Below are 25684 nucleotides of genomic sequence, written 5' to 3'. Positions count from 1 at the left end.
GTGACAAGTCATGTTTTAGAAAGAGCATTCTGGAAGCCAGTGTAGAAGATCATAGCAGGGCCCGGGGAATGAGTATAGAGTGGGTTGTGATGGGCCTGGGTGAGAGTTAATTAGATAAAACTTGACCCTGCAACTCAGCAGAGGCTCGGTGTTTGGGGAACTCTCTGAGCAGGGAGGGAGCATGTGGGGCTTTCCTTGTCAGCCCTTTTCCATGAACTAGGTTTCCTGGCTGGGATCCCTAAGGCCTGCAAATCTTGGGGCTTCATGAGCATCCCTACTCCGGAGGGGCTGCCTGCCACTTTCTGGAGTGTTAGGAGGAGGGTCCCAACTTCTTCCCCAAGGCCCATCTGTCTGAACTGCTCCCCCAGGAGCCATCCCCCCCTTCCTTAGGGGCGGGACGATGCTCTTGTTTCAGGTGTTTAGCGAAAGTGCTTCTGATCTTCACACATTTCCCTTCTTGCTCCTGGGTAGCTCAGTTTGTTGAAAGGGGAGTGGGAAGAGGAAACATAGAATTGCCCCGGAAATCCCTGGAAGAGATGATGTGGCTTCCATGCGCAGGGCTGGGGGAGTTTGGGACAGGCAGGATTAGCGGGCTGAGCCTGGGGCAGATGAGCAGACCCTGCCCCCAGGTCCCAGGCCTTCCTGTGGAGCTGCACTGGCAGCTTCTGAATGTGAAGAACACTCAGGCTGGGGCCAGGATGTGGGGCCCAGGAAAGCTCCAGGCTAAGTGGAGTCTCATTTAGGCAATGGTTAAGCCAGTTGCACACTTGGTTAATCACCCTTGTACTGGGAGCCTGCTTCTCAGGAAGCCTGGAAGCCGGGTTCAGGACTGGAGGAGGCTGGAGGGCAGCGGGAGCCTGATGCTGGGCTGGGCGGGCGGGAGGCAGCTTCCTGCTGCGCTGGCTCCACACTCACCTTGTCAACTTCTTGCCCAGGTTGGTGACCTCACCAGCCACTTGCCACTTGGATGCCTGGCTCAGGCTCTATAGCGGAGCGGACTAAGTCTGATGACACACGGAGTGTCAAAGCCTCAGGACACTCCTCACCAGTACCCCTTGCTGACATCCCTTCTCCCACACCCCCTTGCTCCCTCCCCACTCCTCAGTCCTGACGTGTAGCAGCCTTTGTCTGCCTCGATGACTCCCTACTTGAGGAAGCACTGTCCATGCTGCCCGGGCCATCCCAGGAAGCTCCTGCTCGAGAAAGCTCGCTACCCCCTCCCACCAAATAGGGGCAGAGATGAGGTCATGAGGAGAGCCCTCAGCAGAGTTGGAATGTCAAAAGGGAGTATATCTAAACATTGGCTACAAGACTTTTTCCTTCTGAGCCTTAGTTTCCTTACCTGTGAAGGGGCCTCTTCCACACAGATGTGAGATGACAGTGATCTAATGGTGGGGAGCCCTGGGGCAGCCACACTGCTCCCGCACGCCTAGGGACAGCCTTTCCTGCTTGTGATCCCGGGGTGGTGCTTACCTCCCTTTCTAACATTCTTCCCCCTCCTCGGAGAACTGGGGTCCGTGGAGAAGCTGCACATACACTTCTTAGGGGAACTCGAAACTTCTCAGGCAGATGGGGAGGCCAGACCTGGTGTCTGCAGGTTCCTCTGGCATAGTCAGGTTCAGAAGGGACAGTGTCATGCAGCAGGGTCCTGACCCTAGATCTGAAAGCTCGAGTGTGCAGGCTGAGGCATGGCCTCTAGGTTGCTGATCCCTATCCCAGACCCCAGTGCGCCACTTTTGTGCCATCCCCAGGCCCAGGACACCTCGCCCAGGGAGGCAGAAAAGGCAGCGCTAGAGGACCTTTCAGCATAGTAGAGCGCAACCTCCCACCGGGAAGGTGTGACTACTGAAGGCCAAACCACACCACACGGCAGAGACAGGGCGAGGACTCCAGGCACGAGGGTCTCCTTCAGGCCGTAGAGCCTTGAGGGCCTCAGACAGAGCAGCTGACTGACTGAGCTCTAGAGGGGAGGGATCCCGTGAGCTTGGGCCTAGGGTCTCCGCTTCTCAGACTCCAGCCTCACTGTGGGGGCAGGGAGCTTTCTAGCTCCTGGGGGTTTGGGCTGAGGTCCCTTTCTGAGGTTTCCAGACAGGTCGGGTGGGCTCGAGGAGAGCGCTTGAGAAGGAAGGGAACTGGCCTTTGTTGAACCTGACCCTGTGCTGGCCCTTGGGACCCAGAGCTGACATTTGAGGACACAGGTCCTGAAAATTGCGGTTTCTGGGGAAGCATCACCACCTCATGGAAGAGGGTCTCAGCTCAGCCTGCAGGATACAGTGAGTTTGAAAGAGGAAAGTGGAAGGAGGAACAGGCGAAGGTGTGCAGGCTGTGCGGTGAGCGCAGGCTGTGCGGTGAGCGCAGGCTGTGCGGTGAGCGCAGGCTGTGCGGTGAGCGCAGGCTGTGCGGTGAGCGCAGGCTGTGCGGTGAGCGCAGGCTGTGCGGTGAGCGCAGACGCAGAAACGGTGATTCGGCTTGGGCAGGGTGAGTGGGAGGGGTGGGGAAAGCTGGGGGGTGTGGACGGGCCCGCTTAATGGACAGGCTCATTTGCCAGGCTCACAACTGGATGATGGGATACCCCGCTGTAGTGCTACCTGTAGAAGATTAGTGTGGAGAAGCCAGAGGCAGAAAAATTCAACAGATCGATGTAAGTGCCAGGGAGGTGCTATCTGTTGATAACAGCGGCTTAACCTCTGCTGGTGGCTGTGCAAATCAGAAGGTACACCTCATAGAAAACAATCAGGCTGCAACATCAGGAGCCTTAAAGGTTCTTGTCCTCTGATCCAGAATTCTCCTTCTGTGGATGTATTTTAGGGAAATACATCCCTAAAGGGCTCCAACACCAAGATGTTCACTGCAGCAGTAACTACAGTGGTGTAATTTAGAAACTTTACACAAATGGGATAATATTAAAGTCAGTCATGCTCTCAGTGCAGCTCGTACAGCCATTGGGATGATGTTTCAAAGGCTCTTCTCTCTCTCTCTCTTTTTTTTTTAACTTTACTGGGGAACTATTTATGCTTCAACTTGAAGTTATAGAAAGTGTATTTTGTGCTTCTCTGTCATGCTTTCCATGAGCTAGCTATTGATCTAGTTATTGGAAATACAGACATTCCTGCATGCAAAGAGCTGATATTATTTTAATCAGCCCCAAAATGCGTTGAAAAGAAGACTGGAAGGAATGACAAAAAATGGGCTCAGTGGTTTTTTTCTTAGTGATAGGTTGTAAGGAATCTTCTTCTTATTAATGTTTGTTAGTGTTTTCTGAATTTCCAATAAGGAGCTCATATTGCTTCGTACATACAGGGGGAAAAAAGCTTCTTGTTAAAAGAAAGAAGCTATTCTGATAGTCCAAGGTAGGGGTCCCCAAACTACAGCCCCGCAGGCTGCATGCGGCCCCCTGAGGCCATTTATCCACCCCCGCCGCACTTCCGGAAGGGGCACCTCTTTCATTGGTGGTCAGTGAGAGGAGCACATTGACCATCTCATTAGCCAAAAACAGGCCCATAGCTCCCATTGAAATACTGGTCAGTTTGTTGATTTAAATTTACTTGTTCTTTTTTTTAAATATTGTATTTGTTCCCGTTTTGTTTTTTTACTTTAAAATAAGATATGTGCAGTGTGCATAGGGATTTGTTCATAGTTTTTTTTATAGTCCGGCCCTCCAACGGTCTGAGGGACAGTGAACTGGCCCCCTGTGTAAAAAGTTTGGGGACCCTTGGTCCAAAGAGATAGAATAGAGTTCTGTATTTGGGTAGTATGCTTCTGTGTATTGGCGGCAGGAGGGGGGAGGGCATGTGTCATTTCTTTATTCATTCAACAAATAAATAAATGTTCCGGGGAGACACCTGTAAACATCAGAAATACCTTCCATTGTGGAGTCTATGCCTTGTGAAGAGGGAGGGAGTGTTGAGGAGTTAAGGTGGCAGACCCACAGCACTCTGTGACTGATTGAATGTGGAGGCAAAAGAGGGAAAGGGTTGTGGCCAACTCTCCCAGGCTGGGGGGGAAACTGGGGTCTCCATTGAGGTGGGGCCTGGGGAAGAGGGCCAGCTCCAGGACCCGCACGGTGGGCATGTGAGCGTGTGCCACCTGGAAGAATCCAGAGCTGATGTCCAAGAGGCAGTGGGAGATGTGGGTCAAAAATGTAGAAAAGTGGCTGGACTAGAGATGGAGATGTGGCAGTTGTCTGCAGGGATGTGGCATTCAGTGTTGCCCATCAAAGGGGGAATGAGTGTCCAGAGGGCGACGCCAGGTAAGCAAGCGGCTGCTTGATGAAGGTGGGAAGAGAGGAGGTGCCAGAGAAGAAGACCAGGGAGAAAGGAGGCTCGTCCCCACCTCCCCAGGCTATGGTGTCATGGCGCCCTGCTCTGTCTTGTGTAAATATCCAAGAGATAAGCGTGGCAGGGGCAGGGCACGAGGAGGTGGGAGAGACATGTGCCTGCCTCCAGCTTGGGGAGGGAGGACATTGAGCAGAGGGGCACAGGCATCCACAGTGGCCTCCCAGTGTCTGGCCACCAGTGATGAGGGTGTCTGCTCACGTTTCTTTCTTTCTCTGCAGGAGAAGGGAGTGTACCATGCACATCCGGTATCCTTCAGGAGAAGCAGAGTGAGTTAAACCTGCCTCCCCTACGCGGAGTCTCTTCTTCCCCTTGGATGGGTCCAGGCTCCATGGGCCTTGGTTCTCTCGGGTCCACTCAGGGTGCAGGGGTTGTCAGGTGTTCGCTGGGCCTGCAGGCAGGATCGGAGCCGCACTCTGCCCCAGGTGTGGCTCCTGAGTCCCTGCACACGGGGCAGCCGAGTGGCAAAGGCAGGGTGGCGGTGCCTGCCGTGCCAGCTCCCCACGGCCTGGCTCAGCTCGGAGCGGGAGCGCGGGCCTCCTGAGAAGCTTTCTGTTTCCAGCATCCAGTGCTAATGCCAGACAAAGCCCCTCAGGGCCTGGGAGGCATGAGTGTCTCTGTCAGGGCACCCCCAAGGAGCAGGCCACAGGTGCACTGGCGTGGCCGTGCAGAGAGGGGTCACATCTCTCTCATGTGTCCTCATAGAAGGTAAGGGACTCAGTTCTGCAATACGGGGGGGAGCTGTGTTAAAATGTTCCCTGGGATTTTAATTTATAGAGGTGACTAAGTGGCAAATTAGAGAGATCAATGCCTTGAAAACACTGCATTATTGACAGTTCCCAAGAGGAGGAAACACGCCATGTCACGCAGGGCCACAGGGAAAGCAGGAGGTTTACTCAGGAGGCAGGTGTGCTGGAGAGCATGGGCCAGAGTCTGTACTGTGTTTTCTGAGGGTCAGGGCAGGGGAAATGGCTGAGGACAGGCTAGTGCTTATAATGTCTGAAGCTCTGGCCTGCAGGGGTGGTCTCTGTGGTCCGATACTGGCCCTGGGGTGATTAGGGCAGGAGAAATACGGGCTTGGTGTGTGAGAGTTAGATAAGGGAGGTGGATTGGCTGGTTTGCATATGAAAGGAGTGTGGAGACTCTAAACAGTTTCTTCATAACTTAATTGGGAAGCTTGAGTATTCCGTCTGATCCTGTGGAGGGGACTCAACCAGCCCCCTTTGCAGCAGATGGCAGGAAAGACTTGGGGGTCCTAGAGCGATTCCTTGGGACCCAGCGCTGTTGGCCTCTGCTTTCTCTGCTCCATTTATTCACTGCTGCCCGGATCAGCAGCTGGGCCCATTCCCCCATGCTGGTTCTGGCCATCATCTCGGAGGAGGCTGGGGGCAGTGTGTGGCGCAGTGGCACGGTGACACCCCCCCCCGCCCCAGCCCACCAAGTTCACCTCCAGGGAGGACCTGACTTTCCAGGAGATATGTGGCTGCTTCACTCTCCCCCTCCCCATCTGGGCAGCTACAGCATGCAGGGTGCTGTCCAGGCTGGTCTCTCTGATCTTCGGGATGACCTGGGATCTGGGAAGGGTGACAGTCATGACAAGCATGCCACAAGGAGAAAATGAGGACTCGGACTAAACAAACAACCTTCCAAGGAAGGAGCTCACACCGTCTCCTCACTCTGCCATTTGAGCTTGGGTCCATGTCTCATCTGTGCTCCCATTTTTCTGCAATTTTTGCTTTCCATGGTCACCCCAGGAACTGGGATGGTGCCCCATTGTCCCATGTGTCATACAGGCACCTCCTCAAGCCCAGATCCACTCCACTCTCAACTACCTTGGGGTCCAGGATGTGCGCAGGAAAGTACGAAGTGGAGGGGCTTCTTCTATCTCATCCTCACCTGATGGGGGGAGATTCCAGGACAGGAGGACTTACTATGGGCCCTCTGGGTGGAGCACGCAAGTGTGGAGCACATGACGTGAAACATGTGACCCCCCACTTGTGGTTGTAAGTGGCTTTCCTAGGGTCTGTGCCTGGCATCAGAGGTGGGTGTGGAAGCAGCAGGCAGCTGCCTCAGGTGTGAGGAGGGTCTGCTCACAGCCAACTCTGCTTACTAGAATGGAGTGCTCTAGTGGGGCTCTGAATTCTCTCTTGTCCCCAGACCAAGACCTGACAGTGGTCCAGACTGAGTCCCAATGGTTCTGAACTGACTCTTGATCTACATCCCCACCGAGTTACTCCCCTAGCCACCAATGGAGACCTGATTTGTCCCAGGTTGTGTCTTGACTCTAATCCTTGGTCCTGGACTGAGCTTGGTTCCTTGATCAAATCAACTGTCAGACAAACCTGTGTGTTTATCCCAAAGGGACATATAGAGAAGATGGAGGTGCTCAGCATCGCCTCCCCCATTGTGGGGATGTGGCGTGACCTCCTGTCCCACTGCCTGGGGTCAGTGACCAGAGCTCTGAATGCCCAGCCACCAACAGGCTTCCCTCCCTGCATACTGTCCGCCCTGTGGCCTCCCTCGTGGCCCCTCACAGGCACGGTGCATGGAGCCTGTTGCCCGCAGCTGGCCTCCCCACTCCTCTGCCTGGTAACTGGTGTCTTTTCCTGGCCTGTGTGGGCAGCTTGCTGAGCACAGCTGCAGATGGGCTATATTTAGCTGGCTTTAATGAGCTCAGGATGGCAGACGTCCGCCTGGGGAGCACTTTTCCTGCGTGTGTGTGCGTATGTCTATGCTTGGCATGGGCCGTTCTAGTGTGTAGTGCATTGTGTATGTCACTGCACTGGTGCATTCATTTACACGAAGATAAATGTGTGTCTATGTGAGTGTATGCTCTGCTGGGGACATGCACAGCTTCCAACACTTACAGGGGGACAGAATGGAAACAAATTATTTATTCACTTCAAAAGTGTTTAATAACTATCGTGTATATGTCAGCACTTTGATAGTCTCTGGGAATAAACTGGAGCTAAAAGACCCCCCGCCCCCCGCCAGGAGCTGTGGTCCTCAGTAGAGGGTTTAGCCTCTGGTGGCCTGGTAGGGAGGGAGTCTCTCTCCCCAGTTCTCTGGGTACCTTCCCCCAGCCAAGCCCAGCTGAATCTGAGGCCCTCACTGGGCCGGAAGGTGGAGTGTGGATCCGGAGGGGCAAATGGAGATCATCCTGTACAGTCCCCTGACTAGTGGAAGAACAGCTTTTCCTTCATTTTTCTAGACACCAATTTATAATTTTCACTTCGCATACCTACCCAAATGTGCTGGAAACACACCCCTTCTGTGATTCCGGGGGCTTCTCAGAGTGCCCAGGGGACTTCCCCACCACCCTGGTGGGGAGTGGCGAGTGTGTGCTCACTCGTGTGTGTGTGTGTGTGTGTGTGTGCACTGAGGCTCCTGGGCCCCGCCTGGTGGTCCCTCCTGGCCTGGCCTGCAGCCCCTGGCAGCTGTGGTGCATCCGCCTGGAGTTGTGAGGGTACCCCAAGTTGGGAGGGCACCCTGCTCATCTCTGTCCTCCTGTCAGCCGGGGATGGGCGTGAGGATTTCTGTTCAGCCCAGAGACCTCGGTTTCCTCAATTCCTTTTCTGCTGGGAACAAAGGTGCTATTGGAAACAAAAACTAGGAAGCTCTGCTACAAATCTCCCCAGAGGCAAAGAAGCCAGAGCCAAGAGAGAACAGAAAGGAACATCTCAGGGGGGAAATGCACACCCTGATACATGCACATTGAAAAACTTCTGATTTCCGACCTGCCTTTTGAGTAGGTAACACACACACACAGTATAAAATTCTAAAGGGACAAAAGGTGACAAGTCTGCTTCCTTGTCCCCTCCTCCAGCTCACCTTGTCTCTCTCCCCAGAAACAAAGGTCAGGATGAATTTCTCATCGACCATTCCAGAAATATTCCCCGCATACGTGAATGTCTCCATAAATATTAATTTATATTTTTCTACACAGATGGGAGCATATGGTGTATTCCACTCTGCACCTTGCTCTCCTCAGTAGTAAGGTATCTGGGATTATCTTACTCTCTCAGTACATTTGGAGGCACATGGCTTTGCAACGGTGTGTCGTATTTCACTGTGGCTTAATTTGTTTAACCAGCCCCTTGTTGGCAGGCACATAGATTTGCTTTCTGTCTTTTGTCTGTTATAAATAGTTGGCAAGGGTTAGCATTGTACATATGCCATTATGCCCACGGACTTGGACTTACTGGGTCAAGGACATTTGGTATTTTGAATGGCATAGTTGAATTCTCCACAGAGGTTGGACTAGTTCTCACTTCCCCAGCGATGAATGACGAGGGCTGTTTTCCCGTACCTTGGGCAGCATGGGGTTAATAACTGCTGGTCCAGGAGGTAAAGCAGAAGGTGTTTTAGAGCGATTTCCATGAGCCTTCCTCTAGTTCAGAGTTCTAAGGTTGAGCACACCTTTCTGTATGTTTAAAAGCCATTCCCAGGCCTTTTTCTAGAAACCACATTCATTCTGAGAAGATTACCAGGGTAAGAAGGAATGTGTGGGTTGGAACAGATTGTTGTATTTCTTTGGTTTTGTGCCAACTTCCAGGCAGAGCCAGGGTGGGCTTGACGGGGGTCCCCTGGGTGGGGCCGGGGGTAGGCCAGAAGGTCCAAGCAGGTACTTGCTCCTGATCAAAGCTTCTCTCCCCTTTGTCCTTCCTACCAGGGGTCACTCTGCTGGCCATGCAGGCTGTGATGTGGAGGCATTTGAAAGAGTGATGAGAACCCTCCATTCTTATACCTCATATTTTTGGGGCAATGCTGTAGGAGGGATGAAAGAGCCCCAGCCTAGTGACCTGGTTCAAATCCCTGTCCCTTCATGTACATATAGAGATAACACACTTCTCTGAGCCTCAGTTTTCTCACCTGCAAAATGGGGGGAGCACCCTGACCTCTCAGGATAGATGGGATAATTGCCTGAGACACAAGATGAGGATTATTAACTCCAGACAGGTTTTAGGAAGGCTGTATTACAGGACAGTAGCCAGGAGAGGGGTGCTAGGTCCTTCTAGCATCCCAGTGTCGCACTGTAGGGGGTTTTCCTGTGGTGGAATATCTAGAACCTTCACTGGGCATGATTCAAGATGGTGACACTCCTGATCTAAGCAGGCTTCCAAGAGGAGTTTCCCTGGAGCTGTCCCGATGCTCACTGGGGCAGCCGACAAGTTTTCAAGAGGCAAGATCTGGGGCTCAAACCCTAATAAGGGTCAGGCCTTCGTCTGGGCTAGTGGGGGGCTAACTGGCCCACTGGGGTTTTGGCCTCACTAGCCCGGTGAACCCAGGCTGACCTGAATGGATTCCGACATGGAAAGGGTTAAGGAGTCAGATGAGGGACCTTAATTTCTAGATCCTCAAGCCTGGTTGGAAATTCCTGCCCTAGCATTCCTGCTAAGTAGCCACTTACATAACTTGCTTGTGTAACCCAGTGAGGGAGAGCTCCCTGCCTTCTCCAGGCCAGCACGGGTCAGTTCTGAACTGTTGTAAACATTTCCTAGGTTGTGTCCAAACTGGGAACTCTCTGGAAACTACCCCACCCCCATTCATCCTGGCTCTGCCCTCTGCTCCTATGACCCAAGCAAGGCTCTGCAGGGATCTGCAGGCAGCTACCATGTCCCCTAGAGCCTGCTCTTCTCCAGACTGGGGTCCTTTTCATACTATCCTGCCTGGTTATTGATCTCCAGACGTGCCCTCCAAGTGGCCTGAGGTGCAGGGTAGAGCAGGATCCCCCCTCTTTCTTCTGATCTAATCTCTAGTACACACAGCCTCAGGCTGAGAGGTCCCTCTGGCAGTCCCCTTACCCTGACTCAGGCTGTGTGCAGCCTTTGGTTTTGTGGCTGGACTTGGTCACATGACCTAAGTCTTTGTCCTGTGATTTGACCTTGATTATGTGACCCTGGGCACTTGCGAGATTCTTGAAGTCACATGCTATATCTGATTGATCTTGGTCTTTTCAGCCAAGACACAAATTTGGGCAACAATCGAGTAGGAATCGGCAAGTGATGTCGAGTTTGGGGTGTTTTTTTTTAACCCAGATGTAGGATCATAATTCACTCAGCATGTTTCATGTATATTTGTTCCTTGCAGGAGCATGTCTTTTACTTTTTACAGCCGCTCATTAGCCTGTCAGCTCCCAGAGGGCAGGGCAACATATTTGCCGCTTTATTTTGTTTGTAGTGTTTACGTTTATTAAAGTAGGGGGTGTGGCTTGTTTAAAATGTTTTTGTTGTCAATTTGACACATGCTTATATTGTCTATTTGATTGACTATTCATAAATAGTTTTAAACTAAAAGAAATATGGGCTCCCTGGAGAAAAATTGCAAAATAGAGAGAAGTTGAAAGTTAAAAAAATATCACCTATCATTTGATATTTTATCAATATATAGCAAAATATCAATATAGTATTTGATATATATTATCACCTATCAAACGATATTGCCCTGTCATTTAGAGAAAACCACCTATGAACATTTAGTGTGTTTCCCTCGAATGCATAGGCCAGCCCACCCACACACCTCTCCACCTAGTCTGCTGTTTCACACAAGGTGGGAGTGCTAAGGGACTGTGGAGAGGACGGTGGCCTGGATTTCGGCTCGTGAACAGGTGATGGCTTTTTTTTTTTTTTTTAGCAAGAGAGAGTGATAGACAGGAAGGGAGAGAAATGAGAAGCATCAACTGGTAGTTGCGGCACTTTAGTTGTTCATTGATTGCTTCTCATACATGCCTTGACAATGATGGGGGTGGATGTTGGCTCCTACCAAGCCTGTGACCCCTTTCTCAAGCCAGGGACCATGAGATCATGTTGATGATCTCACACTCAAGCCAGATGAGCCTGTGCTCAAGCCAGTGATCTCAGGTTTTCAAACCTGGGACCTCAGTGTCCCAGGTCGACTCTCTATCCACTGTGCCACCACGGGCCATGTGGCGCTGGCTTTTTAGTTGTGCTCTGTGGAGCCCCAGGGACTGCTTAGGGGCAAGGATGGTGGACTAGGAGAGTGAGGCTCTGGGCCCCCTAACCTGTGTCAGTCATAGCTGGTCCACTTTCATCTGCATTGCAGAATGAGTTCCTAAAGAAAATTTTACGGGATGAAAGATCTCCCTGTCCTTAAAAAGGTTTACAACCATCAGGTGAGGGCGCGTTCTTTCCCTGCTTCATGCTGTGCCATCCACGTCCCAATGTCTGGCAGAGAAGCATGCCTGACTCATTAACCCACAGCCCCTGAGCTGTTGTGCGAGATGTAGGTTCCCTTGAGAGTTTGTCATCCGGGTGGTATCTCCCTCCTCCCCAGATGCCCTAAGCCCATGTTGATCCCTCGGTGGGTGGGCAAGGTATGTTGCAAAAGAACCTATCAGAGCTCTCCTTTGCTAAGGGCTCCTCAAACATGTGTTTATTAATTTGCACCAGGACTTGCCTGGGAATTGACACCAAGCTCCCTGGTTGGAATCATTTGAGATATATATATATATATATATATATATATATATATATATATATACACACACACACACACACACACACACACACAAAATTATTTGTTTTTTTGTGTTTTGTGTTTTGACAGAGACAAAGAGAGAGCGGGTCAGAGAGAGAGACAGATAGGGACAGACAGACAGGAAGGGAGAGAGATGAGAAACATCAATTTGTTGCAGCTCCTTAGTTGTTCATTGATTGCATTCTGGTATGTGCCTTGATGGGGGGGGGCTACAGCAGAGCGAGTGACCCCTTGCTCAAGCCAGCGACCTTGGGCTCAAGCCAGCAACCATAAGGGGTCATGTCTATGATCCCATGCTCAAGCCAGATGAGCCCATGCTCAAGCTGGCAACCTCAGGGTTTTGAATTTGGGTCCTCCGTTTCCCAGCCTGATGCTCTCTATCCACTGCGCCACCTCCTGGTCAGGCTTGGCATCGTTTGCTTTGAAATCCAGGTGACCTTTGCTGCCTGCAGTTTCCTGGTTCTTTTTCTCCATAGTCCTTAAAAGTGACTCACCACTCACACCTGCAGGTCTTGTCAGGGTCCTAGGGAAGAATTCTTCTGGGCATAGAGGCTTGAAGTCATGCAGGGCACGGTCTCCTCATGCTTGGACTCAGAGAATCTCTGACTGCCTGACTCGTAAGAGGGAATGGAGGCCAACCCCTCACTCTGCGGTGGTTTGGAGAGGGTGTCCGCAGTAAGCCTCTGACTAGGGTGTTCATTTCCCACCCCGTGACTCTTTCCATGGCCTCTCTCCTCCGCTGCGTGTGTGTCTTTCTCTGTGTGGGCTTACCTGGGGGATTTGAGCTCTCTGCTTGCTGCTGAATGAGGTTCTAGATCTTTCCAGATCTTCCCAGGTACATCTCTTGCATCCCACACCAGAGCAAGCTAGCATAGCCATTGGCTTCAAACACAGGATGTGTGTTTATGCCAGTACCTATGTTTCCACATGCTCACAGAGGATTAGATACTTTTGTCGCTACTTCTCAGGACATGCCCCACGGTTTCAAGCTGGGCCTAGCTCTGCTCAGTTGACCCCAGGGCCGACTAATGGAGATGGGGGTGCCACTGCAGGGGCTGGTAGAATGGAGAATGAAACTGAATGGTCAGTTTTCGATAGGAGACACACCAGCATCTACCCCTCCAGGGTCCCAGCGGCAGGTGGCAAGAGAGAATGGAGTCAGTTGGACTCCTCCACCAAGCCGGATGAGTCTGGTTAGGGTGCTGAGTGTGTGGGTGACGACCTCGGCTTTCGTCTCCAGAGCTGTATGGCACATCAGTAATTAGAAGGGACGATCACGATCTGTGCCTTCCCAAGGTGGTGATTAAGCAAAAATAGCCTCTATTCTCTAGCTGCCAAGAGGAGCTATGGTGAGATGGGTGGGCCACTGGTCCCAGTTCCAGGACCAGCAGGGAGGCTGGAAGCAGGCACGGTGCTAGTTGGCCTGCCTCAACGCTTGTTACAAAACACTGTCACAAAGACAGCTGTGGGTTCCCCCATCCCATATCTGGGCAAGACAGCTGTGGGTTCCCCCATCCCATATCTGGGCAAGACAGCTGTGGGTTCCCCCATCCCATATCTGGGCAAGACAGCTGTGGGTTCCCCCATCCCATATCTGGGCAAGACAGCTGTGGGTTCCCCCATCCCATATCTGGGCAAGACAGCTGTGGGTTCCCCCATCCCATATCTGGGCAAGACAGCTCTGGGTTCCCCCATCCCATATCTGGGCAAGACAGCTGTGGGTTCCCCCATCCCATATCTGAGCAAGACAGCTCTGGGTTCCCCCATCCCATATCTGGGCACAACAGGGACCAGCCTGAATTGGGTTGTGCAGACAGAAATGAACAGGAAGTGGGCCCCCAGCATGTGACTCCCCACCACCCAGGACCCGTGCCATCAGATCTTGTCACCAGAAGTTCTAGGAAAGCCTCTAGATGCAAAGTCACAAAGCCCAGGCCAGGGTGTTTCAGAATTCTCAGAGGTTCCCCAATACGGTTTTCCTGGGAACTTGTAAGAAATGTGCTTCCTAGTGGGTGATGCTCCCCAGACCGGCTTGCTCCTGGGGGTTGACAGCGTAGAGCTGTCTCACTGTCTGCGTACACCCTGAATCTTCACTTGCAAGAAGTTTTCTTAAAAATATCACACTCAGCCCTGACAGCTTGTACACCTGCTCTCAAGGGACCCTCAGTTTGATGGGGAAATAGACAAGTAACTTAACAGCAAGAAGCCAGGCCCAGCTCAGCATGCTGTGGGGTTACACCTCTGACAAAACAGATCTGAGAAGGCTTTCCAGAGGTGGTGATAATTGAGCAGAGTTTGGAAGGACAAGTGGGAATTTGCCGGTCTGCAAAGGGAGGAAGGGCTTACCAGGCCGAGGGCTCAGGACGAGCAAGGTCACGGAGGAGTGAAAGAGTTATGGCTTATGGGTGAGTCAGAGCCAGTGGCCTCAATTATTATGGTGGGAATGTCTAATTCTTGGAAGAGCAGAGCCCTTGTGAGCAAGGCTTAGGCAGGGGGGCCTCTGGGTTGTCTTTCTGCTGTCTACAGAGGCTTCTGCGAAGAATGGAGATGTACCTTTCAGTGAGGCAACTCTGGTCCTGTAGTTAACTCTCTAGGGCCAGAATCTAGATCTGGCAGGCCAGGTCTCCCCTCTCCCCTTTCCCAGAGCAAGGTATCTCTTGCTTTTGTTCATTGAAAGGAAGCGAGGCTCCACCCTAAACAGCACAGGAGGCCAGACCTTTCCCTTTGCTAGGGAAGGAGTAGGGATGCTGAGAACAAACCGCCCTGCCGGTCTCCCATCTACACTGGGCCAGGAACTGCCTCAGCATCGTTTGCAGCCAGGATACAGCACTTGTCCACTGATCTGATGCCCAGAACATTGCATGGGGCCCAAGGGAGCTGGCCCCAGGCAAATCACGGATGTGGGTGCTCCTCTGCCTGTATAACCAGTGAGGGTGCAGGATGCAACCCCCACCTAATGGAAGGAATGTGCCTGAGAGATGGTAGGACCCTCATGTTTTCCCTGTGACTTATTTATAGCCCCACTATGGCAATTTGTGGCAATCACAGTATTTAATCCTGTAATCATACTGCAAGCAGGCTCCCCGGTGCAAGTAGGCACCCAGCCCAGCAAGGCTGGGGAGCTGCCAGGGCTCAGAGAGGACTTGGGGACAGGACAGGAGAGTGTGGAGGTGGCAGTGTCCCTATCAGCCACTGGCTCCATCTTATCAGCTGTAACTCTGTGTTCCCCTAGGTACCCTGGGTGACAATAATAATAATAACAACAATTAATAATAGTAATAACAACTAACATAGTATTTACATTCCAGGTCCCATTCTAAGCCCTTTCTATTTATAAACTTGTTTATCTCCATCACCATTAAGAGGTAGCTAGGATTATTATCCCCATCCTCCAGGCGAGAAAACAGGTGCAGGTCATACAGCTGGTAAGAGCCAAGATTTGAACTTAGGCGCTCTGGCTCCACAGTCCATGGTTTCCACCAGGTCCCTCCCAGCCCCAGAAGGCAGGGGCCTCGCAGGCTCCACACCCACAAACTCAACCCTGCCAGCTCCCAGTCTCTCCGGTCCATGCCCTACGGCGGCGCAGAGGCTGCACAGACAAAGCCACACTCGGTTCCCTCCTGGACACTCTCTTTCCTGCTGGTGAACTGGTCTCCCATGGCAGACCTGGACTCCAGTCTTCGGGGTGCCACTTGCCAATTTGGGCTCCTGTTTCTTCTGTAGAATGAGGTGTTCCATGTCTACTTCCCTAGGAAGTTGTGGATCAGATGAGTTGGGAGCACTTTGTCAAGCATTGTCTTCTGTTGAGTGTGGTCATTTTTAGCTGGGTTCATGTGCCAGCTCACTCAGTCTTCTCAGTTGTGTGGCCTTGGGCAGGTGATTTAGGTTGTTTGAGCCTCAGTTTTCTCATCTGTACAATGGGGCTAATAACAAGAGGAACAACACTCAGAGGTTCCTTGCGGGGGACTAGATGACATGCTACCTTTACAGCACACATGCCTAGGGCATGCGTACTCAGTGAAGCTGAGCCATCTACTGTTGTTCTTATTTTGATCCTGTCATAGTTTCTTCCAGCCATGTCCAGGGCAAGGTCTATGCAGGCGTCCCCAAACTACGGCCCGCAGGCCGCATGCAGCCCCCTGAGGCCATTTATCCGGCCCCCCACCGCACTTCCGGAAGGGCCACCTCTTTCATTGGTGGTCAGTGAGAGGAGCACTGTATGTGGCGGCCCTCCAACGGTCTGAGGGACAGTGAACTGGCCCTCTGTGTAAAAAGTTTGGGGACCCCTGGTATAGGATGTCAGAAAATAAGGCAGAAGAGTCTGAGCTGCAGGAAGGAGCATTAGGAAGTACTGGGCAGAGCCAGGCCTCAGAACAAGTTTTTCCTCTTCCTCCTCCGAGCTAAAACCTTCCATCATTTAGGGAATGATTTCCTGTCTGAGTGGGCAGCCGCTCCGAGCTCATAAAGCAGTTACCCTTAGCCCAGGGTTGTGTCTGTGAGGACAAACTATTTCAGAAATGTACTTCCCTGCTGAGAAAAGCTTCTCATTTGGAATTCCTTGCAGATGTCCCCTCCCTTGGGGCGATTAGTGACTGAGGAGATGTTGACACAGACACACACTGAACAGGACTGCCAACCCACACCTACTTCAGGGTTGACTGCAAAGCCCCTGGGAAGGACCCTCTCCAAAAGTGCTTCCTAGCAGGGTTGCGGGTAAAGTGAGAAGAAGGCGAGGGCCTTTCTTGCCTGGAACTGGCTGCTTTAAGAGATGAGTTCCCTGTCATTGAAGGCAAACAAGGAGCTCACAGTCTAGCTGTGAGGTTCAGCCACACAGAGAAAGCAGTGTCCTCATGGGGAGAAAGGAGAAAAGTAGAGGTCAGCTGGAGGGCAGGAGGGATTCCTCACTGTCTCATGGTGGCAGCCTCACTGGGCCGGCAATGTGGGGACAGCTGAATGTTTTTCAGATCTTTCTGCACCTGAGAGTCCAAAGCAGTGATATTTAGGTATTAGATCAGGGGTCAACGCACTTTTCTTTAAAGGGCCAGATAGTAAATATTTTAGGCTTTGTGGGCTATAAAGTCTCTGTGGTGCATAAGGAGCTACAGATAACACGTAAGTGAATGGACATGCTGTGTTCCAATAAAACTTTATTTACAAAAACAAGCAGTGGCTCGGATCTGGCTCATGACCGTAGTGTCTGTGTTGGAGGAAATGAGAGCCCAGGGAGGGCTGGCTGCCAGCTTCCTGAAGGGGGAGGCACTGAGCCCAGGCAGCTGAGAGAAACCAGGACGACAGTTCTGGACCTGTCTGGCCGTAGCTGGCCTCACCCGAAAGCTTGAGGAGGAAGAGTGATGAAAAGGGTGGTACCAAACGCTGGCCTTCCCTCTCTGAGGGCCCACCTTCCCCCGGATGGGGTTCCCGTAATTCAGGGCCTTGCAATCCCCCTGATAGCTTCAAACATATTTAGTTTTTTTGTTTGTTTTGCTTTTTGTTTTAACTCAACAACTGTAATTGTTTTCAGAGGATGCTTAGCCCAATCCTGTCCCTTACTGGAAGTGGAAGTTGTCAGAGGACCCTTGTGCTGTTGTGGTTGTTATTAGTGAAGGAAAGAGACTAGTTCCTTTCTGGGTTGCCGCTGCTGGCCACCGGGACAGCACCTGCGGCGGCCTCATCCTGCTGGTCTTCCTTCTTTAGGAGCAGAAAGGGTTTCCTGTTGTGCTGAGTGTGGAGGCGAGGAGCCGGGCAGGGTGGCTCCTGAGCTCCGGGCGCTATGTGCTGGCCCGTGCACAGGCCCGTGCCTCGTGCCGGCTGAGTCCCTCTCTGTTCCCGCCACAGGAGAACTGTACCGGGTTTCCTTGAGAAGACAGAAGTTCCCAGCCCAGGGAAGCATTGAGATCCACGAAGACAATGAGGTAGGCCGGATGTGTGAGGCTGTGGGCCCACCTCTGCGCTCGCTCAGGACTTTAGGAAGAGCCCTCAGTAGACAGGCTGTCTAGTTTCCATCCAGCTCCTCATTTGACTTGCTGTGTGACCCTGGGCAGCATTGTGTCCATCTCTGGGTTGCTGGCTCCCATATGAACAAGAAGGGCTTCTTGGGACCCTTCTTGCCTTGACATTGCCCTGCTGGCAGCCTGTGCTCTCACTCTGAGTGCTCAGTAGGTCCCATCGTATGGGGGGGGGGGGGCTGGAGAAGTCTCCAACTTGGAGCTGAGACAGGCTGGGCGCAGTGCCTACTATTCTGGCCACAGCAGCTGTGTGTGTATGAGAGAGAGAGAGAGAGAGAGAGAGAGAGAGAGAGATATTGAGATTCTTTGTGTCACCCCTCCCCCCTCCTATCTCCTTGCTCGCTCTCTCTATCCTCATTGATGTCCCTTTCAGGAAGCCTGCCCACAGCGCTCCTGCAAGACGCATGTCCTCCTGCTGGTGCTGCACGGGGGGAACATCCTGGACACAGGCTCAGGGGACCCGTCCTGTAAGGCAGCCGACATCCACACTTTCAGCTCCGTGCTGGAGAAGGTCACACGTGCCCACTTCCCTGCGGCCCTGGGCCACATCCTTATCAAATTTGTCCCCTGTCCTGCCATCTGCTCTGAGGCTTTCTCGCTGGTCTCTAAGTGAGTCCCTTTTTGCTTGTTGGGACTGCCTGGTGCTGGCGGGGGGGAGGAAGCAGGGGGACTGCCCCTCCAATGTGGGGATGTGGTGGGCATAGGGATACCTGCCCAGGCCTCTCTGAGATGTCAGGTCCTGACTGACCCTGAGCATCACTGGTGAGAAGTGGTCAGCAAGAGTTCAAAGCAAGTAGCATGGTGCACTGGGTCCTCCTCTGCCTAGAGCCAGAGGTGCTGGGCCCCCATGGCAGCTCACGTCCACTTCCTGTGCTCAACAGGCCCTGCTCTTGTTGGCCCAGGTACAGAAGCTGAGGCATTGAGAGGTTAAACAATACAATTTTCCCTGGGGTTACCCAGCAAATGGAGCCAGGAGTCAAACCCAGGCAGCCTCACTCCCAGGCCACAAAGTTAGAGCCCAGTAGGGATGTGTGCGCTAGTGGAGGTGGCACAGGGCAATGAAGACACTTGGGAGGAGAGCCAGGGAGGCTTCCTGAGGGAGGTGACTTTGGTGTGTGCTACGAGAGTACCATAACATGGTTAAGTATATGGGCTTTTTGATCAGTCCGGGTATGAGCTCCAGCTGTGTGACCTAGAAGAAGTTATTTAGCAGCTCCTTGTCTATTTCCTCATCTGTAAAATGGGGATACTCAGGTAAATACCACCTCCTAGAGTTATTTTCCAAGGATTTTATGTGCTAGCATATGTGAAGTGCCTGGCACAGCGTGGGGGCACTTAGAAAGCTCATGGTGGCGATTCGCTATGAGTCACACCATGGTCCTCACAGGGGAGAAGGTGCTCTCCCCACCGGGGAACCGGGGGCTGGGCTGGGCGACGTTCCTGACTCCCAGCACAGACCCCGATGGTGGGACTAAGGCAGCATGTTCACCAGGCCTGGATTCTTCATCCAAACCTGCCTGGGCCCCTGTGGGGGAGCAAGGGGCCCCTCCAGGACATGGAGCCCGTGAGAGATCCTGCTCACTGCTCCAGGACCAGGGGGCTCTGGGCTCCCCAGGTCCCTGCCCTGTTGAAATACCCAGGAGCCAAGGTGGGTGCCAGGTGGGAGCCCTGGCTGCTCACAGACAGTGCAGGCAGAGAAGGCCCGAGCACCTGCAGAGCGCATGTGTAGTAGAGCAGGTGGCGGACTGGGGGACTGGAAGCCAGGAACTTTCTGCAGTTAGGGAGAAAACGGAGGCCAGGGGCACCTCTGTCCTGCCCCTTACTCCCTTTCAGGTCAACTTTGCCAGAACCTGGAGGCTTCGCAGAGAGGAGGCCTTACCCGTGTGGGGCTCAGGGAGGCTGGATGGGGCGTCCCAGCCTCCCAGTCAGGTGTGGCCCTCTCCAGGGCTCAGCAGTGCTGGGAGGGGCAGGAGCCCCGTCATCAGCTTCCTGCTGGTGGGCAGAGCACCTGCAGAGGGCGCGAGGGCCTTGCTTTTCTGATCTCTGAGAGAAAGGAAAGTTTGCCTGGGCTCAGGGAGCGGAGACCTCTCTCTGAAATGGCTGTGCTCCAGGACACAGGCAGGACAGATTTCAATCAGAGTTGGAAGGACGGAAAGAGATTAGGTCAGTAGTTCCCCAACCTGGCTAAGGCCCCCGATCCCCATGCGGTTCTGGTTAAAGCACAAGGCAGCCGGCCGCACCCCTGCAGTGTCTGAATGGGGCAGGGAGGGCCCTGGAATCTGCTTCTTTAACAGATTAATCTGCTTCTTGTGTCTGCTCTGCAGCAGGTCTTGGGGAGCTGAGCTGACATGGCTCTTATTCCCTACACACTCCAACAGTTGGAGTCAATTAGGCTCATTCATAATCAATCTCAGGATCCCCCCCACCCCAACCCCTCGCCCCTGGACAGCTGACCCAGCCCAGGCCTGCTCTCCAGGAAGATGGATGGCCTGGCCACTGGAGGGGACAGCTGGAGGGAGCGCACTTCTCCCCCAGACGTCCCCTTGCCGTGCCATCCATCAGCCTTAATCACTGCTGGGAGGGAGTGCTTTCTCAGCTAATTAAAATCTCTCCGGCTGCAATCGAGGCCTGTTTCCTCTAATTTGTGTTCTTTGGAGATGAGGAATGACTGTTAGGCTGGCCTTGCACACTGTGAGGTCTCTGCCACCTGCCTAGGGTTGCTGAGCCCTGTTACCTACCCCTAGTTTCAACTCCAGACAGCTGATCTCAGGCTACAAGGGGAGTGCAGGGTGTGGGTAGGGGTTGGGCCATCTCTCGCCTGTGGTCCTTCCTAGCCAGCTGGGTCCAGTGTCCCAGGGGACAGGGGCAGGACTGGTGGGGTGAGGTGGGGAAGGGGTCAGGCAGCTAAGAGCTGGGCCCAGACGAGTCTGAGCCACCCAGTGGGTAGGCAGAGAAGTGAGGGGTCCCATGCACAGGCTAGGCAATCCGCTGGTGGTGCAGATACAATAGGGGGGTGCTCTGCTAGTCCTTTCCTGGTCACAGATCTTCCTATAAACCCTATTGAGGCTGTGGATCCTTGTCCCAGAAAGATGGACACACTGTCGAGCATAGAGCTACGTGCCCCCAAGCACACTTCCTGTCCTCCTTTTTACTTTCCCTAAAGCCTTCCCTGAGGCCTAGTTCAAACCTCACCTCCTCTAGGAAGTCTGCCCTGATGAGATAACCCCACCTGGATTCACACCAGTGGCTTTTCGCACAGTTGGGGTGTCCCTTGGTGCCATGCAGAATAGAGCAGGAGAGAGCTGCGGTCAGAGGAGACTCCGGGGCCCCTATCGCAGGCTGGCCCAGGGTAGGCCCCGGGAAGTTAGCGCAGGCCCGGCTTCGCACCCACACTCCCGCCCCACTGCCTGTGCTTTGTCTTGCTGGCTCCTGCCTGGGCCCTCTTAAAGAGCCTGGAGTAGAGGGCCCAGTTTCTGGCCAGTATGTGCTCTCTTCTGCCCAGTCCAAACCCACAAACCAGCCCCTCTGCCTGACCCCAGCTGGGCTTACCTTGGTCCCTGTCTGCAGCCTGAACCCCTGCAGCCACGATGAGGGCTGTCTCAACAACAGCCAGGACCACGTCCCTCTGGCCGCGCTGCCCCTGTTGGCCATCTCCTCCCCCCAGTACCAGGATGCGGTTGTCACGGTCATCGAGAGAGCCAACCAGGTCTACGCAGAGTTCCTCAAGTCTCCTGATGGCATTGGCTTCAGTGGGCAGGTAGGACAGCCTGCCCCAGCTCCCTGTCTCGGATCTACCTGGAGAGGGGCTTGGATCTACCCGAAGGATCTCGACCAGGCTGTTCAGGAGCCATAGTCTCTGAGATCCAAGGAGGCTTTTGAGATTTTTGGGGTTTATGCTCATTTTACAGATAAAAAAAATTGAGGCCAATATCTGAGTTCCGATTGTGAGCCCATGCTGATCCCTGGCCCAGGCCTGACCCCTGGCCCAAGTCTGACCCCAGTCCCCAGGCAGATTCCTATACTCAGGCTTACCCTGCCTAAATCTGACCCCTGACTCTAGCCTGGTGCCTGTCCTCAGGCTGATCGTGGCCCCAGAATGAACGCTTCTCCCCTACTGAGGCTCTCTCAGGCCTCCCTGGGACAGGCTCCTTGTTCTCCAGGTGACACGAGCTCTGGATGGGTGTGGGGGTGAGGGGTCAGCGGTGGCCGGGTCTGTGGTTCCAGCTGTGCCTTCTCCAGGTGTGTCTCATCGGGGACTGTGTGGGTGGCCTGCTGGCCTTTGATGCCATCTGCTACAGTGCGGGGCCCTCAGGCGACAGCCCAGGCAGCAGCAGCCGGAAGGGGAGCATCAGCAGCACGCAGGTGGGGCTGGAGGGCGGAATGGTGGGAGGGTCTGTCCTTGGGAGCAGGGCCTCTCGGAGGGCGGCGTTAACCCTTGACATCTGTACCATGACATTCAGGTTACTAAGTGTTGTGTCACAATTTTGTAAGAGTAGCAAGAGATTACTATCACAAGTGAGGAAACTGAGGCCCAGAGGGGGCCCAGAGGGGTTGGGTCTGTAGACAGCTGCTCAGAGTCCCACTGAGTCACCAATCCCTTTGGATGCAGGAGGCAGCCCTGTGACTGACATCCCACCATTATTGTATTGTGGCTTTCATAATTGTTTTGGAAAAGGGATTGTTCTCACGTCTAGGAGAAAGAGATTACTTGTGCCAGGGGAGGGCCAGGCCCCAGAGTCTCCAGTGGCTGCATGCCCTCCTGTCTTCTCCTTGGTCCCAAAGGACGCCCCAGTCGTGGTGGAGGAGGAGTGCAGTCTGGCCAGCAGCAAGCGGCTCAGCAAAAGCAGCATTGACGTCTCTAGTGTGTTGGAGGATGAGGTGCCCAAGAGGCCGTTGCCACGGAAACAGAGCGATTCCTCTACCTATGACTGTGAGGCTCTCTCCCAGCATCATGCCTTCCTCTCAAGGTAACCGCTCCCTGGGCCCCCTTCCTTCCAGCGAAGTGTCCAGAGCACCTCGGCTTAGAATCATATGGGTGGCTTAGGTCCAGTTATATGTTGTAGATCCTTCCATGGGGACCCGTAGAGAAGCCACTCCCCAAGGACCCTGGGCTGAGACCCGGGACCCTGCACTCTATCTCTGCTCTACCCCAACTTTCAGAGATGAGGGACAATCAGTCTCGGTTTCATCTTCTGCAAGATGGTCAATGCTGCTCAGTCTACTTCACTGATGGTTTTAAGAATGTCGTGAAAGAGCAGCTAGATTGTGGTTTGTGAGCTACTCCAGGTGTGTGCTCTTATTATTTCTCATATGAGGCAACAGAGGTGAAGTAAGTCAGGGACCTCCCTGGGGTCACACAGCCTGTTACTGAAGATCTGGGGTCAGCACTCTGGTTGCCTAGATAATCCCCAGGACACAGCACACTTGTACTTGTCGGCCAGGCAGGGCCCTCCCTGGAACTGTTCACCCTTTGACTTTCTAGAAGGGACATGCTCACTGACACTGGCAAACTGAATTCTCTGCACAATTCATTCAGGACACAAGTAGGTTTTGAGCATAGAACCAAATTGGGAGAGATGCTTCTTCTTCCTTTTCTCCTAAACTCTTTCCTCCCTCACTCCCTCCCTCCCCCTTTCTTACCCCAGTAATAAGTAGCATGAGGTCAGTTCAGCGTTCGGAAATAGACCTTCTCATCGCCAAGAGTGAACCGCTGCTAACACGTCAGTGTTATTTCCTTTCAGTGTATATTCTTATACATGATTCTTTACAATTAGTTTTACTTAAAAGAAAAAAACACAACAAAACCCTTATATTGTGATCTTTTCCCTCACATAGTTAAAAATACTTGGTACATAGTCTTAATAATATTTTATTGGAGTAAATGGACAATATTGACTTAATCCCAGTCATTGGACACCTTCGGCTTTTCCAATTCTTCAAAATTATAAATTGTACTCTGGTGACCATCTCTGTGCATAAACACTTATGTGTATATTAGGGTTATTTTGTTTGCATGAATTCCTGGGGGGAGGAATTATTAGGTCAAAGGCTCTGTATATTTCAATCTCTGACTATTTAAAGCCCCTCTGACAGATAATTCTTTAAAAAAAGAAGTTACATTTCAAGTCCGGGTTGCAAGGTAAAATCTTCACATTTCTGGTTCATCCTTGAAAAATCCTTTAAGAAAGCCCCAAATTTGAAGAGTGACAAGAAGTTGGAGGCTTTGAGTGGCTGGTCCAGCACAGCCAGCTTTTCCCGCTGGTGCAGGGACAGATGGCTGTTTCTTTGGCAATTAAGTAGTTGGCGTGTGTTTAGGGACCACGCTGTACATGGAAATATGTATTGTTAAACACCAGAGTCACCACCCTCACGGGGAGATGCTCACACCGTAAGGGGCGGAGGAGTGTGGGATTCGGGACCCTTGCTCACACACTATTTCATTTGTGATTCCTAAAATTCCCTTTCTTTTTCCAACTTGAGTATTGTGAGTTGAATTTGCATTCAGTTAATTGATTCATAAATCACATGATCCCACGGGATTGTCTTAAACTCAAAGCTGTAGTCAAATGCCAGCTGGGAGGTCAAGGAAGTCCTGTTTTCCTCCCCATCCTGGGCAGCTTGCTCTGGGCCTGTGGCTAAATATCACCTTGAACTCTTTGGGGCAATGGGTGCCTGGGAGGCGAATGATTGGCAATCTGTGTCTTGTCATTTTTTTCTTTCAGCTCGGCTTCATCTGTAGGGCTGGAGGGGGAGGGAAGACCAAGCTCTTTGCTTCTGAGTCGGCGGGTTGCCTGGAACATGAACTGCCCCAGTCCGGGCAGGTCTGACGTTGCCCACCTGATCTGTATAGTGGCCAGCTGGGCTTCTCCAGGAGACAGTGCAGGAGGTCCCAGTGTGGCCACCACAAACCCAGCACAACGGGGCCGGCCTGCCAGTGCTGGGATGCTCAGGTGTTCTCAGGTTCTCAGCTGCTTTTGTAAATTAAGTTTTATTGGCCACTTGTTCATGCATCATCTCTGATTGCTTGCATGCTACGACAGAGTTACGTAGATATGATGGAGGCCATATGGCCCTCAAAGTCTAAAATATTTACCATCTGGCCCTTTATGGGAAATGTTGGCTGATGACTTCTGCCTTTGCCAAATGTGGGCCAGGCCTTGATGGCCAATGCTGAGATGTGTTCATGGTGACCAGCAAGTGGACTCCGGTTCTGGGCCCTTGGGCCAGGCCCCGATGGCCGATGCTGAGATGTGTTCATGGTGACCAGCAAGTGGACTCTGGTTCTGGGCCCTTGGGCCAGGCCCCGATGGCCGATGCTGAGATGTGTTAGTGGTGACTAGCAAGTGGACTCCGGTTCTGGGCCCTTGGGCCAGGCCCCGATGGCTGATGCTGAGATGTGTTCATGGTGACCAGCAAGTGGACTCCGGTTCTGGCCCTCCCCCAGACATGGAGGGCTGCATTCTACACACCCAGACTTCAGGCTGCCATGCTGAATGGACGCTCCCCATCCACGGTCCTTCCCTAACCTGCTCCCTGTGTCTTTCCCCCCTCGGGCAGCATCCACTCGAACATGCTGCAGGATGAGGCCGAGCCCCCGGCGGCGGGGGCGCCCCCGCTCCCTGAGGTCAGCCTGGGCCGCTTGGACTTCGACGTGTCCGACTTCTTCCTCTTCGGCTCCCCCCTTGGCCTGGTCCTGGCCATGCGGAGGACGGTGTTGCCCGGGCTGGACGGTGGGTGTGGCACACCTGGGCCTGGGATGCCTTTTATGTCACTAGGCCACTGTGCCTCCTCTCAAATTGGGGAGGGGAGGGACTGGGGGGAGGGGTGGGAGAGTCACAGAGTTGGGTA

General features: G+C 53.0%; 1 protein-coding gene across 3 annotated transcripts in view; it reads left to right on the top strand.

Annotated features, from left to right (window-relative positions):
• PITPNM3 (PITPNM family member 3) overlaps positions 1-25684 on the top strand; it is an 82037-nt gene that overhangs the window by 35012 nt on the left and 21341 nt on the right. For all 3 annotated transcript variants that reach the window (XR_010729498.1, XM_066262940.1, XM_066262941.1), the window contains exons 4-10: positions 4556-4603; positions 17667-17743; positions 18210-18445; positions 21404-21593; positions 22076-22198; positions 22619-22803; positions 25394-25566. Coding sequence is in view for 2 of the 3 variants with exons in the window: in XM_066262940.1 (XP_066119037.1) it covers positions 4556-4603; positions 17667-17743; positions 18210-18445; positions 21404-21593; positions 22076-22198; positions 22619-22803; positions 25394-25566 (1032 nt within the window). In the remaining variant the exon portion in view is untranslated. The remainder of the gene's footprint in view (positions 1-4555; positions 4604-17666; positions 17744-18209; positions 18446-21403; positions 21594-22075; positions 22199-22618; positions 22804-25393; positions 25567-25684) is intronic.

This window comes from Saccopteryx bilineata, chromosome 2 (genome assembly GCF_036850765.1).
Source record: "Saccopteryx bilineata isolate mSacBil1 chromosome 2, mSacBil1_pri_phased_curated, whole genome shotgun sequence".
Lineage (NCBI taxonomy): Eukaryota > Metazoa > Chordata > Mammalia > Chiroptera > Emballonuridae > Saccopteryx > Saccopteryx bilineata.
Note: the sequence above shows the minus strand (reverse complement) of the source record. Positions and strands in the feature narration are given on the sequence as shown.